Consider the following 14,870-nt stretch of genomic DNA (forward strand, 5'->3'; position numbering starts at 1 on the left):
CAAATGTCCATTAATTATAATCCACACAATAATTCACATTTCCTGTTGCTCCAGGATTATTTTCCTGCTGTGGGAATTAAGAGCAAACATCTGTAAAGAAATGTTTATTGAATTGCCATTTTCCTTCAAGAGTGACTTAATATGTTTTATATAGTAGATAACCTTTTAAGGAAGGAAGGACACTACTGTACAAACATAGGTAAAGCTATACACACAATGCATGTGTCTTTATACACTTTATACAATATAGGTGTTTATGAGATATAATACTGCAATGAATTGTTCTTCATAATTCAGTGCTCCGGTTATTCTCCCATAGTTTCTCTCTCTGCTCCAGCCCGGATCACTGCACTCTGTGTGTCCTGGGTGAGGATGGGGGGATGGAGGGCTGAAAGGTGGAGGGCTGGAGGGTGGGAGGGGAGAAAGGAATGGTGGGAAGGGGGAGAGAGACAGAGGGGTAGAAGGAGGGAGAAATGAGAGAGAGAAGGGTGGGAAAGGGAGAGAGGGTGAAGAGGGGAGGGGAGATAGGTGGGAGAGGGGGGAGAGATAGAGAGAGCGACAGAGTGAGAGAGGGTGGGAGCTGTGCTCCAGCTGCTCCAGGGCCTCGCCAGAGGAGTGTGCCCTTGGGCTGCCCTCGTCGCTGATGTACGCACGAACAAACGCACACAGACACACTCACACACATACGCACACACTCGATCGTTCATTCACTCTCACATACACACACAACCACATGTATGAGCACACACCATCTCTTCGTCACACTCACACGCAAAGCAGTGATAGGAGGCTCCAGACTCAGACAGCTCATCAGGGATGCTGCAGAGCCCCTGTCTGCAGAGAGAGAGAGACAGAGATTTTCTATTGAGGCAGAGAGAGGAAAGAGACAGACGCCTCTGTGATTAACTGGGTCTGTGTGCCTGTTTGCATCTGTTTTGTAAAAGCAAATCAAAGGCCAGACAATATGTGTACTGTAGCTGTCATCTACAAAACATTTGTTTCACAGTAATGGTTTAAATTCAAACACCTATAGTAGGAGGCTGACTGTGGAGGCTGCTGAGTGGAGGACGGCTCATAGTAATGGCAGGAACGGAGCAAATGGAATGGCATCAAACAAATGGAACCCATGTATTTGATACCATTCCATTCATTCCCCTCCAGTCATAACCACGAGTTCGTCCTCCCCAATTAAGGTGCCACCAACCTCCTGTGGTGGTTAACTGTGCCCCTGTGTGTTCTTCCACTGGTATTCATTGAGATATTAACTGTAAGTCATTTTGGACCCTATTAGCCTGTAGAGATAACGTAGAGATAACGTGACCACCCCCAACAGTTGAAAAACACTTTAAGTGAAGTGTGTAACTTACCATTGTCAGAATAAAAAAGTTGTCAGGTATACCCAGAATATGAACACACGAATCAATGAAGGGACATGACTGCCAATGCGCTCATCTTTTTATTGCACAACAATGACTCATTTTGTTAGGAACGCTTTAACAACATTTCCACCGACCGACAGACCAGCTTATTGAGAGAGACCAGAGCCTGGCTCTGAGTTCTGGACCAGCTGAGAGAGAGAGAGTGTAGGACAGCCGTATACCCGATCCCAAAGCCACCTTTAGGTCCTACCTCTATTGCACTTATGTTCATCTGAAAGGATTGGGTAGGTGGAAGTATTGTGGTGGAAGTTCCAGCAAGCCTATCAAAGGAAAGAGTGGAGCTATTACCATATTGAGTACATCTATCCACTCCTTGCAGATAGTCACTATATGTGAAGTACTTAGGAGTAGGGGTTAGGGGTCAGTTTGGGGTTGGACAGCTAGATATCAGCTCAGACAGAGTACAGTATGGAGTTCAGTGGAGCGTTAAAGTACTTTAACCCTTACAGACCCAAACACAAGCTGAGCCTGAAGGGCTTTAAGACAACCTCAATGGGGAGCGACAAACACTGAGTGACAACGAGAGAAATTTGTTTTGTTTTTTCATTGCCAGATGAGGATAAAGCTACAGTGGCTGGAATATAGAATTCCACTTGAGTTCTGAGAACCTTTGTACTGGAACCACTGTTAGGAAGGCTAGCTGCAGTGATGTAGAAGCTCTTTTGACAAAAGATTCCAAAATAAACTGCTTTTTCAGACGGCAGCTCTCAGATTGCAATTGTGTCTGTTTCTGCTTGAGTGGGCCTGAAGACCTAGCTTGGTGTTCTCAAGTGGGACCAACAATGTAGAAGGAAAGGCACAGGCACACACACACACACACACACACACACACACACACACACACACACACACACACACACACACACACACACACACACACACACACACACACACACACACACACACACACACACACACACACACACACACACACACACACACACACACACACACACACACACACACACACAATACAGAAAGTCCTAAAGCAGAGAGAAGGCTTAGATAAGCAGGCTACAGTAGCTACAACACTAAGGTATGATAATTGTCAGACTAGTTGACATTTTAAATCATTGTAGTTGGTTACACAGAAATATCTAGATTTGAAGGTCCCACAAGGAATTATCAACCAAACATCCCCTCTAGGTCAGAAGCAAATACATTGGTTAGTCAAACAGACAGATATGAGAAACAGGAATCAAGCTTGGTACTGCTGCTGCTCCCCTGGTCTTCAGATTAACCGTTTTGGGGTGTCCATTTTCATTTGAATGATTCTTGATTTGAGTTCAGTTGTCCACAAACACTGTTTGTTGTCTAAGGTGATATCTAGACTGCATAAACTCCACGAAAAAGCTTGTTTTGAGTTCACCCTCTCATTGTAGAAAATGTTTGGATTACACCAGATTGTGGCACAAACGACAATGTGCCTCCATAACTCTGTGTATGTCACACATACAGTAGATGAGTAGAGTACAGCGCGCATGGTGTTTGAAGGCTCAAACCAACAAAAATGTGTAATTTTGTGTTTCCCAAACCAGGGAAATTGAGATATACTGACATTGTCATTTTAATTCAGCAGTACTATTCTTTAGCTAACATTTGTACATATATTGCAAGTTGAAAATAAAAACACATATTTGCATTTCTACAAGCATGTACATACCACAAAAATAGACTATGTGGAAACTAGATATACAAGGCACAAGGTACAGTATATGCTGTCCATGTGCATTGGGGCAAACTGTAAACAAAAACAAGAACAACAACAAAACAAACAAACATAAAATACACTGATATGCTAAGACATCAACACTAAGGTATTCAGTACCCTTAACATCTTCCATATCTGGTACGGCAAAAATGTGAGATTTTAAACTGAGATAACCGTCTCTCAATAATCGTTGGTTGGTTTCAAGCATATGTGGGGAATCTCACTTGCATTCCATTGCAAGTTTCTTTTTCACAGAGAACAAAAGCAACAGTAAATTAACAGTAAGACTGTACTTGAATACGCCATCTTACAACTTGCATAACACTGTCTTATATATAACAGATGCAAGGGATTCAAGAAAGAGCTTGTCAAATTCACTGAGGTGTCATTCATTGATCAAGAGTCATGCTGGGTGCATGGGAACTCTTGCACTGAAACAGAGATGATATTGCCTGAACATAGCAGTTTTTTCTCTGACCTTTTTTTCACTGACTGTGGACAATCATTCAAATCTTTACAAATAATATCAGCACAGTCCTTATAGCAGCTTAGTAGGGCAAACTCGGGAATCGCACATACAAGGAATAGGTAAGAGGACCAATTGATTGCAATGACACAGCATTGAAGCGCACAACCAGAGTTCACTCATTTGGACTTAACTCCTTCATAATTGTATAGGCATTTTGCCATGCACTCTTCCCATGGGAGAAAACAAGCAGTCATTATAGTAATATGTTGGGGACTATGATCTGACTTAAAATATGTGACATGTGACAGTTAAAAACGATAGGCTCAAAGCATTAGGTTTTGATATGTGGCTCAGAATATAAGTGATAAACTTGTCTATAATAATATTTGTTATCGAGTGATCCATAATTTATGTGAAATTTAGGTCAAATCAATAGTGAACCAATAAGGAATCAATAAAACCATACAGATGTACAGTAACTGTATCTAGGTCAAATCAATAGTGAACCAATAAGGAATCAATAAAACCATACAGATGTGGGATCTTAATTTGACCCTGCTTCTCACAGCAGGAAAATGATCCTTCAGCAACACAACATTTTAATTATTATGTGTATTATAATTAATGGATTTTTTTGTAGGTGTTTTTCGTTATGGAAAAATGTGTCTGAAATTTTAAAGTGGAAATTACAAACTTTAGAAGTCTTTTTAAACTTTGAAAACACTACAATTTGCATTTCCTGTTGCCCAGGAATATTCTCTGCGACAACAATGGGATCAAATTAAGATAGCAGATCTGTATATCTTTCCGGAAGGTGGTAAACCTGAGTGAAATGTCCATCATCAAAAAAGTTCAAAGCTTCAAAAGTCAGAAATGGTACGACGACTCAGCTGCCAATTTTCTCCCAGATTTCTCCCAAAGATATTATTAGGTTAACCAGATGTGACCGTTGTAAAATACTGAAGCTGTGATTTCCCCTTTGCATTAAAAGGTCATAATGTGACACAATGTGCTTAATGTTGAGCTCAATTTTGCTGTGTTGCTTTGAACCAAAGAGTCAGTTCTCAGTGACAAACTGAAAATGGTTTCAACTCTCTGTCCTACATCCTATCATTTAAAAAAGTGTATTGTCTTGTCATAGAACAGAGAATGGGGTAACACACAGTTTACATAAAGAACACACCCAGACCAGAGAAGCAATAAAACTAAGAAACATTGCACAAACATTCAGCGACACAATCTCCCTTCGCATCGTCACCCAGAATAATTTCGGTCCTTGTATTTACATGGCAGTTTATTTCTGATTAGCTATCTTCCCCCTCATATGGCATACATTCAGCAAGAGAAGGCTTTGAAGTACACCAGGATTAGAATCATTAGAATATTTATAATCAATGTCACAACCCGCCACAACCATGAATTTTGAGAACTAAATAGGATTGTTGAAGAATAAATCATTTCCGTACAGACATTCGTAGAGTTTGAGATTCGAGGGAGCTGTATCACTTGCTCAATATACATACAACACCAAAAACACACAGGTGAAGACATACTTTCCTCCTCTGCCCCACAACATTTCCCATTGGCATGCATTCTGTCAATTAGTTAGTCTTTCTTTACAACATACAATATTACTTTAAATGGACTTTAAAGTGACAGTTTGGGGGAGTTGATTTCCATAACTCCATTCCGGAATTCTCAGGTGACCCTGAACCAGTTTGAAACCAGTTTGCGTCATTTGATCCACAAAATAATTACATCCACTCACTTCCTCTGACATTTTTGGTTAAGATAACAACGTGGTCACTGGATTACAATAACACAACATGTGAAGCCACGGCAGCTGCTGGATTCTTTAAGGTTTCACAGTAAAAATAAAGAAATTAGTTACCTGTACAGCATATGTATATACATTTTATATATATATTTAAATATATAGGCGGGGTAAAAGTATTGCAGAATTATATTGCATGTATTAATCAATAAACCTGGACGAAAACAAGCAAGTATACAGTATGGGTTGTTTGCGATGGTTCTTTTTGATAAAGCTCAGATGATTTACCACCATTTTTGCCTCCAGGGTCACGATCAGTATATTTCTGCTGACATGACAAGTGGATATCTTTCCAGACACATTTAGTTGGACAGAGAAGCTGGGAAATATTGCCTGTGCCATTGCCAGCAAATCCAACCAATCAGGCCTGACAACGTAGTGTAAAGATATGAGTACACGAGTCAGCTCTCTTGTAAAAACAAATCCAACCAACCAGGCCTGACAACGTAGTGTAAAGATATGAGTACACGAGTCAGCTCTCTTGGAAAAACAAAATGGAACCAAAAACACACACACACACACACACACACACACACACACACACACACACACACACACACACACACACACACACACACACAAACCAAATATATGGCTTCTGAACTTGGAATCAAGGCAGTTGAATAAATGGCATTTTTTTCTTTTTTAGTTGATACAGACACAACCAAACTTTGTGTTTAAGCTCAACTTTGGTTTGGAGTAGTTACAATGAAGATATTACCTTTCGGTATTTTTTTTTTTTACTATTTTAACTATTTACACATCGATGTAAGATCGACCAGCGGTCTAAAACACTACCTTCACTACTATTTTAAACAATATGAAGAGCAATGTATTTATTTTGCTACAACAGCGTTTACAGAAAAAAGGACACCAAAAAACACATTCTGAAAGCGTAAAATGTCATCATTGTCATTTGATTCAAGTCCCTGATTTTGCGTTTTTAAGTCCAGCTCCTGCTAGATTGCATTGTATGGATTCTACACAGTATGCAACAGTTACATTAATTATGTTGTTTCTCAATATCTTTACAATAAAGACAGCAATATAGGTGTTTGGAAGCAGAGTGTAAGGGGTGATACTAAGACTACAGGTGCTGGCATAGTAGAATAGTCCAGTCCCACCTTTGTTAAACTAGTTTAATTGATTCGACTCTCCAAGTCACACGAGCCAAAGAGTTCCTCTTTCCTCTTTGTTGACTCCGACCGACACACAGGACATTCAGTTAGAATGACTGACGGTGTGGCCCATATGAAGCCAGCCAGGTCAGTAAGGAAGCCGACCAGTCAGGTCATCCAGACAGAGATAAACAGACGTTTAGATTCACCCATGTGAAGAAGGCCTCTCTCCTGCAGCTCTCATAGGGTCACAAGTTGGAAGACAGCCGGTTCCGGGCTGAGTCTAACTCCGGTATGCTAACGATCGAATCCTTCTTAGGAGCTCCAGAGGCCGGGAGCCCCGACCCAGCCGCCGCTGCAGCCGCCCCCATCCCGGGTGCTCCTCCTGGGGGAGGAGTGGAGGCGAAGGCCACCCGCTGTGGAACTCCCGCAGGTCTCCCCCCAACCTGGACCCCCACTCCAGAGGGCCCAGGCTGGCTGGGGTGAGTGGGCTGAGGGGGGCCAATGGAGGTGGAGGAGGCGTGGGTGGATGGGTGGGTAGATTGGGGAGGGCTGGGGCCGGCAGGAGGGGTTCCATCCTGAGGTAGGGAGAGCTGGGAGGCGGAGAGGACACGGGCGTCTTGGCTCAGGGTGCCTGAGTGGAGCGAGTGGGTGCTTTTGTGTGAGGAGGGCCTCTGGATGGTGTGCGTGGGGCTGGGAACGTGGTGCTGCACCAGGGACAGCTGAGACCCAGACGGCCCCGCTCCCCCCATGTACTGGAATGTCCGTCCTGGATGCGCCAGAGGGCTCTGGACTGGTGGGCTGGAAATAGCTGACCCAAACACTCCTGTTGCATGAGCCATCTGTGGTGGCTGGGACTGGAGAGGAGATGCGGAAACAGGGCTCTGTGACAGGCTATGGACCACCTGGAACCTCCGCAACATGCGGGGGGACTGCAGCGTCCCTGACCCTGACCCAGACGCTGACCCTGGCCCCATCGGACCTGGCCCCATCGGACCTGGCCCCATCCCCATCCCCATACCCATCGGCCCCATCCCCATCCCCGGCATCCCCATTCCCCCCATCGGCCCCATCCCCTGGGGGCAGAAGCTCATGGCCACAGCCTGCTGGAGGCTGGCGAGGGCCCCGACCCCGGATGGGCCTGCGGGGGAGAACATGCCCCCAGGGACGGAGGATGTCATGGACATGGTGCGGGGTCTCTGGAGGTCCACCAGTTTGACCATTTCACGATCGTACTTAACAATCTCCTGGATCATCTCATTCTCATGGTTGTTGAAAACGCCGGAGTTGAGGTCGTGCTGCACTTTGTGCATCAGAATGGAGTTCTTCTTGCCTGTGATGGAGTGAGGAGGAGGATAAAAGTAGAACATGATGAGGTAGATGAAGAGGAGAACAAGGGAGGAGGAGGAGGAACACAGACAGTATTTTCTATCCTTCAAACTAGGTATATTGTTTTGGCAAGTAGCAATGCTATATGAAAATACTGACTACAAGAGGGTCACAGTGTCACTTCATCAATTAAAGGAAAGAGTCACCTATTTTGAATGTTATATCATTTTTATGCATCTCTGAGCGATGTTCTATCGATTCCGGGGTCATTTAATGTTTTTGTGTGTTCCTGAGCTATTGTCGTTTAAGCAGGCAGAAATACAGCCGGCATGACAAGTTTTGCATTATATAATGAATATCGCACATAGACAACTAAATAACTAAATAACATTCAAAATGGGTGAGTCTTTCCTTTGTCCTGTATAGAGCATGCTGAAGCAACACCATAACTCAGCTCAATGCTCGGGCTAGAGTTATCTTTCATAGATAAGTTTGCATCTGCTATTTCTAAGAGGGAATCCAACATAAAAGGTCAAATAAAGATGTGTTTATGTGATATCAATACGTAATATTAGGGTAAGATGTGAAGATGAATTCTCAATAAAGACAGTGTCACGCCCAAAGCCTGGTTTTATCCTCTACTCTCCTGTGAAAATAACAGGTGCAACCACTTGATAAATCTGGCCCAGTCCCTATTGATTGGACCACTGTTGTGTCTGGCAAACAGTGGGGAATGCAGCATCTGTGGAACCACCTGGGTACCACTAGCGCGGAAAACTACTATCCCACAGGTAGTTTATTGTTCTCTTTCTAGGAAGAGAAGCAGTACAACTAGGGCCCTATTTTACTACTTTAAAATGCATCCTTCTTTCTTATTTCCCTTGGGAAGTAATCACTGATCTAACACAAATGGATTGTTGAAAGTTCACGGATCTACTACTGTCAGATCAGTGATTACTCTAATGCAGGGAGTGAGGAAGGTGCATTAGTACAGGGCCCAGAGCTCTCTTCAGTACCTATGCGGTCCAGTCGGTCGATGGCCACGGTCTCAAAGGCCCGTCTCATCATGGGGTACTCCTCTAGCACCTCATTAAAGTTGTCCACAGACAGGGAGTAGAGACGGCAGTACGTCTCCGCTCTGACGCTGGCCGTACGCCGACCCCGCGTCAGCAAACAGATCTCTGATAGAGGGAGACAGGGTCAGGAAACACAGAGATCGAGCAAAATGTCTCAGAGATACAATATATTCATGTTCTATTACATTATCTGTAAAATATACTGTACAAACCACCCATTATCTGTTTCACTACCAGTTGTTTGGGATTGTGGTACACTTCCAATAAAGTTGTGCTAGTTTTCAAAGCCGAGGGACACATGACTCCCACAAAGCAGTGGGTATTCTGCTCCAGAATACTCCAGTGATCTCATTATGTCTAAATATGAATTGTTCGCTGAATTAAATGAAAGTCTGTGTGTATTGTGATTCAGGCCCATACCTCCAAAGTAGGAGCCATCAGAGAGCTTCATTCCCAGGGTTCCCTTGGTGATGACGTTACAGACTCCGTGCTGGATAAAGTACATCTTCTTGCCAATGGTGCCCTCTCTGATGATGTAATCACGAGGCTGGAAGACCTCAAAGCGGAGCATGATCAGCATGGCTGTCACAAAGTTGGGCTCTGCGTTGGCGAACAGCGGCATGGACGCCACCAGCTTCCGGCAGTTGAAATTGACAATTTCCTGATGATTGGATAGACAAAGTTTGTTAGTAAAATATTTCAAAATCACTATATCCACCAATTATTCACATTTATGTTTTTTCTTTAGAAATTATTGCTTATGGGTACGTTCATGTGTGTGTAAAATATTACTGTTCTCAGATTTTTTATTAATAAGATTTTCGATATGTATGAAAATGTTTTTTTGCTAAATGCTGTACCATTGGTTAGCTGGAATGGAATGTTTGTATCCTGTATATTTGACCTGTGTATGAACGCACTTACAGTAAGTCGCTCTGGATAAGAGCATCTGCTAAATGACTCAAATGTCAAATGTAAATGTTACACATACAGGTCTCAAATTATTGTATTTATAATATCGTTGTAACATTTCTATATTTCTTCATTCCTTTCTTAGAATTTGGGGGAATTGTGTGTATTGTTTAGTAATGGCAGGTATTATTGCAGTGTTGGAGCTAGAAATATAAGCATATATAAATGTTTTATATTGATGTCATACATTTAGCATTTCTACATTTCTTTATAAAAATGTAGCTATTTGTACATTTGATTGTGTAAAACCTAGCAGTACTACTTATTTTTCTGAGAGTGAGGCATATATATAGCATTTTGCAACAGAAAAACTGGATTATATGTGTCTCTGAAATAAAACCATCAAGTGATGGATTTTAAACAAAGACATGTCTGTCATTAAACCATGCCATGATTAGATAGAGAAAAAACACACCAATCTCTTTCATCATTTCTTTCAACAATCAAAGCTCATTTCCCAGCATTTCTGAAAATGGATATATAGCGTTTTGGAAGGAAACTCTTGAAATGTTTTTAAATGGTTGTGTGTGTGTGTGTGTGTGTCCATGGTGTGCCTGTTTAGGTAGGAACTCAGAGACCCACCTCTCTGAGTGGTTCGTTCAGTTCCTCCAGGATGCTGTCTTCATCAAACATCTTCCCCTGGTACCGGTGCTCATAATAGTCATGGATTTTCTGTCGGAAGTCAGATGGCAGCTTGTGGAAGGACATGTACTGCTCCACTTGTTTGTACTGTAGAGAGAAATTGAGTCAACGTGCTATCTAGAACCAAAAAGGGTTCTTCGACTATCCTTATAGGAGAACCCTTTGAAGGACCCTTTTTGATACCAGGTAGAACCATTTTGAGTTCCAAGTAGAACACCTTCCACAGAGGGTTCTACATAGAACCCAAAATAGTTCTACCTGGAACCAAAAAGGGTTCTACCTCGAACCAAAAAGGGTTGTCCTATGGGGACAGCTGATTAACTATTTGTATCTAAGAGTGTAGAGTTTAAACTGACTCTTTGGAGTGGTTCAACCATTCCATCATGAAAAAAAGGGAGACCCATTACCAAAGTGGATGGTGGACAGGCCACGGTGAAAACTAAGGTCTGGTTTTCCAGACAAAGATTAAAACTATTCTGGACTAAAAAACATGCTAAATGGAGCATCTTTCTAGCCTAGAACTAGTGCTTTCTAGTCTAGGACTAAGTCTACTCTGTCTGGGAAATCAGCTCCAAAAGCTATGCATTACTAAATCAATGGAGTGTATCAGGTGGTGTATAACTGGCATGGTGTTTGATCTCAACCCTCCTCAGGATGCCAGTCTGCCAGTCAGGAAGACATAGATGTGGTTGTAAAGCTGTTGAGCTGTGGGAGATGGAGAGATTCCTCTGTGCACTTTTATGTCAGCATCCGTGCAATTCAGCCCACGTCAAACAGGGAAGCTGTCTCATAAACATGTCACTCCACCCAGCACTCATAAAGCCTTCACAAATATAACACAGGCCTGGGTCTTAACTGGCACTGACACGTCAAAACCCACACACATACTGGCGCACACACGGACAGACGGCCAGACGGACAGACAGACAGACAGACAGTTAATTCGTCTGTCTGTCTGTTTTCCTTCCCTTCTTTCTCAAACCATTAAACATTTACAAAAACAGAATCTCTTTCATAATTTCAGAGAAAATAGTATAAACTATGCAAATCTGGAATGTGTACCCTTATGAACACCTTACTGATTGTAATATATAATTATATATGCCATTTAGCAGATGCTTTTATCCAAAGTGACTTACAGTCATGCCTGCATACATTTAACATATGGGTGGTCCAGGGAATCAAACCCACTACCCTGGGGTAACAAGCACCATGCTCTACCAACTGAGCTACATATTAAGGTCTAGCAATAGTGTTAATAACTGCCTTATTCATGATCTACTAGACGGGAGCACCATAAAGGTTTACCATACCCCATTTCACCCTCCGCTTTCATCTCTGCCACATCCACCAAGAGGAAGCCATACCATTCTAACAAGCTCAGTTGAATAATTCAAAGGCAAAATAAAGAAGTGAAGTCTCCCATGGGTGATGAAAGCTTTTCCCTAACTTATGCTGTTACATAATGAGATGCTGCGTCAGTGCTGCTGCTCTCTGACAGGCAGGCTGAACTGAAGCTGTGGTGGCATAGGTAGGTGTTGCTGACGTAGTGTGTGTGGGTGTGTGGGGGGGAGGGTGTTGCTGACGTAGAAACAGCCCAGGACTTGCTGGTGATGCTGATAGGCTAACCATCATAACAACAGGACCTGCTGGTGATGCTGATAGGCTAACCATCATAACAACAGGACCTGCTGGTGATGCTGATAGGCTAACCATCATAACAACAGGACCTGCTGGTGATGCTGATAGGCTAACCATCATAACAACAGGACCTGCTGGTGATGCTGATAGGCTAACCATCATAACAACAGGACCTGCTGGTGATGCTGATAGGCTAACCATCATAACAACAGGACCTGCTGGTGATGCTGATAGGCTAACCATCATAACAACAGGACCTGCTGGTGATGCTGATAGGCTAACCATCATAACAACAGGACCTGGTGAGGATGGATCAGTCATTGCCTGTGTCTGAAATAGTACCCTTTGCCTATATAGTGCACTACTTTTGACCAGGGCTCATAGGGCTTTGGTCAGAAGTAATGCACTATATGGGGAATAGGATGCCATTTTAGACACAGCCAGTGTTCCCATTGTGGTGAGACCATAGAAATGGAATAGGTAGAATGGAGTAGTTGTAACATAGATACCAGTAGTTCTATTATTTACAGGATTTCTATGATTATACCAAGAAAACATGATGTTCAGTTGAACAACTTGAATAGTGGTATCCCAGAGCTTAAAATGTCCATTCCAATGAGGATTTCATGTGGATAATGGTACTGTAATACCCACACCTACTGCTACTCCCAGTTTCAGCATCAACCATATCCCTCTTTGCCTTCTCTGATTGGTGAGTGATGTAGAGGTCATGGGTCAAACCTGTCCCCAGCGATTTAGACTCATAAGTACAGGAGAATGAAGCAACAAAACACTATCTGTTTGGCTGCTGATTGGCTTAAATAGCTGCGGTTTAATGACCTGCTTTTGAAAAACATGTCCAGGTGCCAGATTGATTTTTACAACCTGACAGCTCTCCAAAGTTATTGAGAAATGAGAGAAAGGGTTAGCCAATGAGCCACAGCGCTCGGAGGGGGACTGACAAACATCCAAAGAGGGTCAAAATGACATCCATTTTCTGTGTCACTGACTGGCCCATATGCTGCAGCTAAAGAGTGTGAGAGATGACATCTTGATGTAGCCTAAACATTGGCGTTCATGGATTTCTGTTTAGCACTTGGTGGTGGAATAGTTCTCCATTCACTATTGACAGCATGATGGACAATGTTCTATCACTTTTACTTCTACCCAGGGGCATAAAATGGGGAACAAACTGTGGGTGACACTATTTATCCCTTACAGTTAAACACAAAAATAGTAAAAATCCAATGAAAGTAAATGGAAATAGATATGTCATAGCGATTATCAATTCAACACAACCCCCCGGTCTGCTCCAGTGACACAAGTGACATCAGCGACACTTATACGTCTCTGCAGCATCTATCTTTAAAGCTCTTTCATCTCAACCCCCCCATGGCCTCCCCCTATCCCTCTCCTCTCTACCCTGTCCTCTCCCCTCAGTCCTCGCTCCCCACCATGAGGAATTCTAATTTGGGTTCAGTGCGGACAGCCTTTCAGATATATCATTAATTCACTGCATTCCGGCCTAAATCACTTCATTATAATACAAAGCACATCTAGCAGTGAGTGAGAGGCTGGTGACAGCCAAGTCAAAGCCTGTCTCCCTGTCTCCCATCCCGCCAGAGAAGATGTGAGCAGAGGTAAAACAACATCAAAGTTACTACTGCTGTGTTAATTGGATTTTTACGGAATCAGAAAAATACTGAGATTGACTCTGAGAGAGTTAATGGCCACGGGATGTTGGCCTGTGCAAGTCTTACATTTTGTTTTATATTTTCCTCCATTGAATGTCTGAATATGTTTACGTACATCTATGAGCTACCGTCTTTAAAAAAAGGGAGTTCCTGTAACGCCCTGGCCATAGAGAGGGGTTTTTGTTCTTTATTTTGGTTAGGCCAGGGTGTTACATTGGGTGGGCGTTCTATGTTCCTTTTTCTATGTTTTTGTATTTCTTTGTTTTGGGCCGTGTGTGTGGCTCCCAATCAGGCACAGCTGAAGCTCGTTGTTGCTGATTGGGAGTCACACATAAGGAGCATGTGTTTTCTTTGGGTATTGTGGGTAATTGTTTCTGTTAGTGTTTTGCACCTGACAGGACTGTTTGGCTGTCGGTTTTCTTATTTTTGTGTAGTGTTCTCTTTTGTTCTAATTAAAAATTATGATGAACACTAACTCCGCTGCACCTTGGTCTACTCTCTCTCACGACAACCCTTACAGTTCCAAAATGATTATTTGGCTGTCCCCATAGGATAACAATTTTTGGTTTCAGGTAGAACTCTATTGGGTACCATGTAGAACCCTCTGTGGAAAGGGTTCTACAGGGAACCCAAAAGGTTTTTAATTGGAACCCAAAAGGGTTCTTCAAAGGGTTCTCCTATGAGGACAGCCGAAGAACCCTTTTAGGTTCTAGATAGCACCTTTTTTCTAAAAGTGTACGTACTGATATTTAACCCTCTATATACAGTAAGAACTAATGATGGCCACAGTAGATCCTAACTCAGTCTGAGCAATGGAGGTGGTCAGAGACTTGATTTGTGTCTGAGAGAAGACAGCCCACATGAAAAAAGACTACAGTTTAGAATCCTATAGTAAACTGTAGTATACTGTAGAATACTACACTGAGTGTACAAAACATCAGCAAC

The 14,870-nt window shown here is 42.7% G+C and overlaps 1 protein-coding gene across 1 annotated transcript in view; it reads right to left on the reverse strand.

Moving 5' to 3' along the window:
* Positions 1 to 1,443: 1,443 nt before the first annotated feature.
* Positions 1,444 to 14,870, reverse strand: part of LOC106569543 (potassium/sodium hyperpolarization-activated cyclic nucleotide-gated channel 2) — a 71,660-nt gene continuing 58,233 nt past the window's right edge. The window contains exons 5-8 of the mRNA XM_014141001.2: positions 10,531 to 10,677; positions 9,397 to 9,637; positions 8,917 to 9,081; positions 1,444 to 7,904 (exon numbers count right to left, since the gene is read on the reverse strand). Coding sequence (XP_013996476.1) covers positions 6,820 to 7,904; positions 8,917 to 9,081; positions 9,397 to 9,637; positions 10,531 to 10,677 — 1,638 coding nt within the window. The 3' untranslated portion in view covers positions 1,444 to 6,819. The remainder of the gene's footprint in view (positions 7,905 to 8,916; positions 9,082 to 9,396; positions 9,638 to 10,530; positions 10,678 to 14,870) is intronic.

The sequence above is a fragment of the Salmo salar genome, chromosome ssa14, assembly GCF_905237065.1.
Source record: "Salmo salar chromosome ssa14, Ssal_v3.1, whole genome shotgun sequence".
Lineage (NCBI taxonomy): Eukaryota > Metazoa > Chordata > Actinopteri > Salmoniformes > Salmonidae > Salmo > Salmo salar.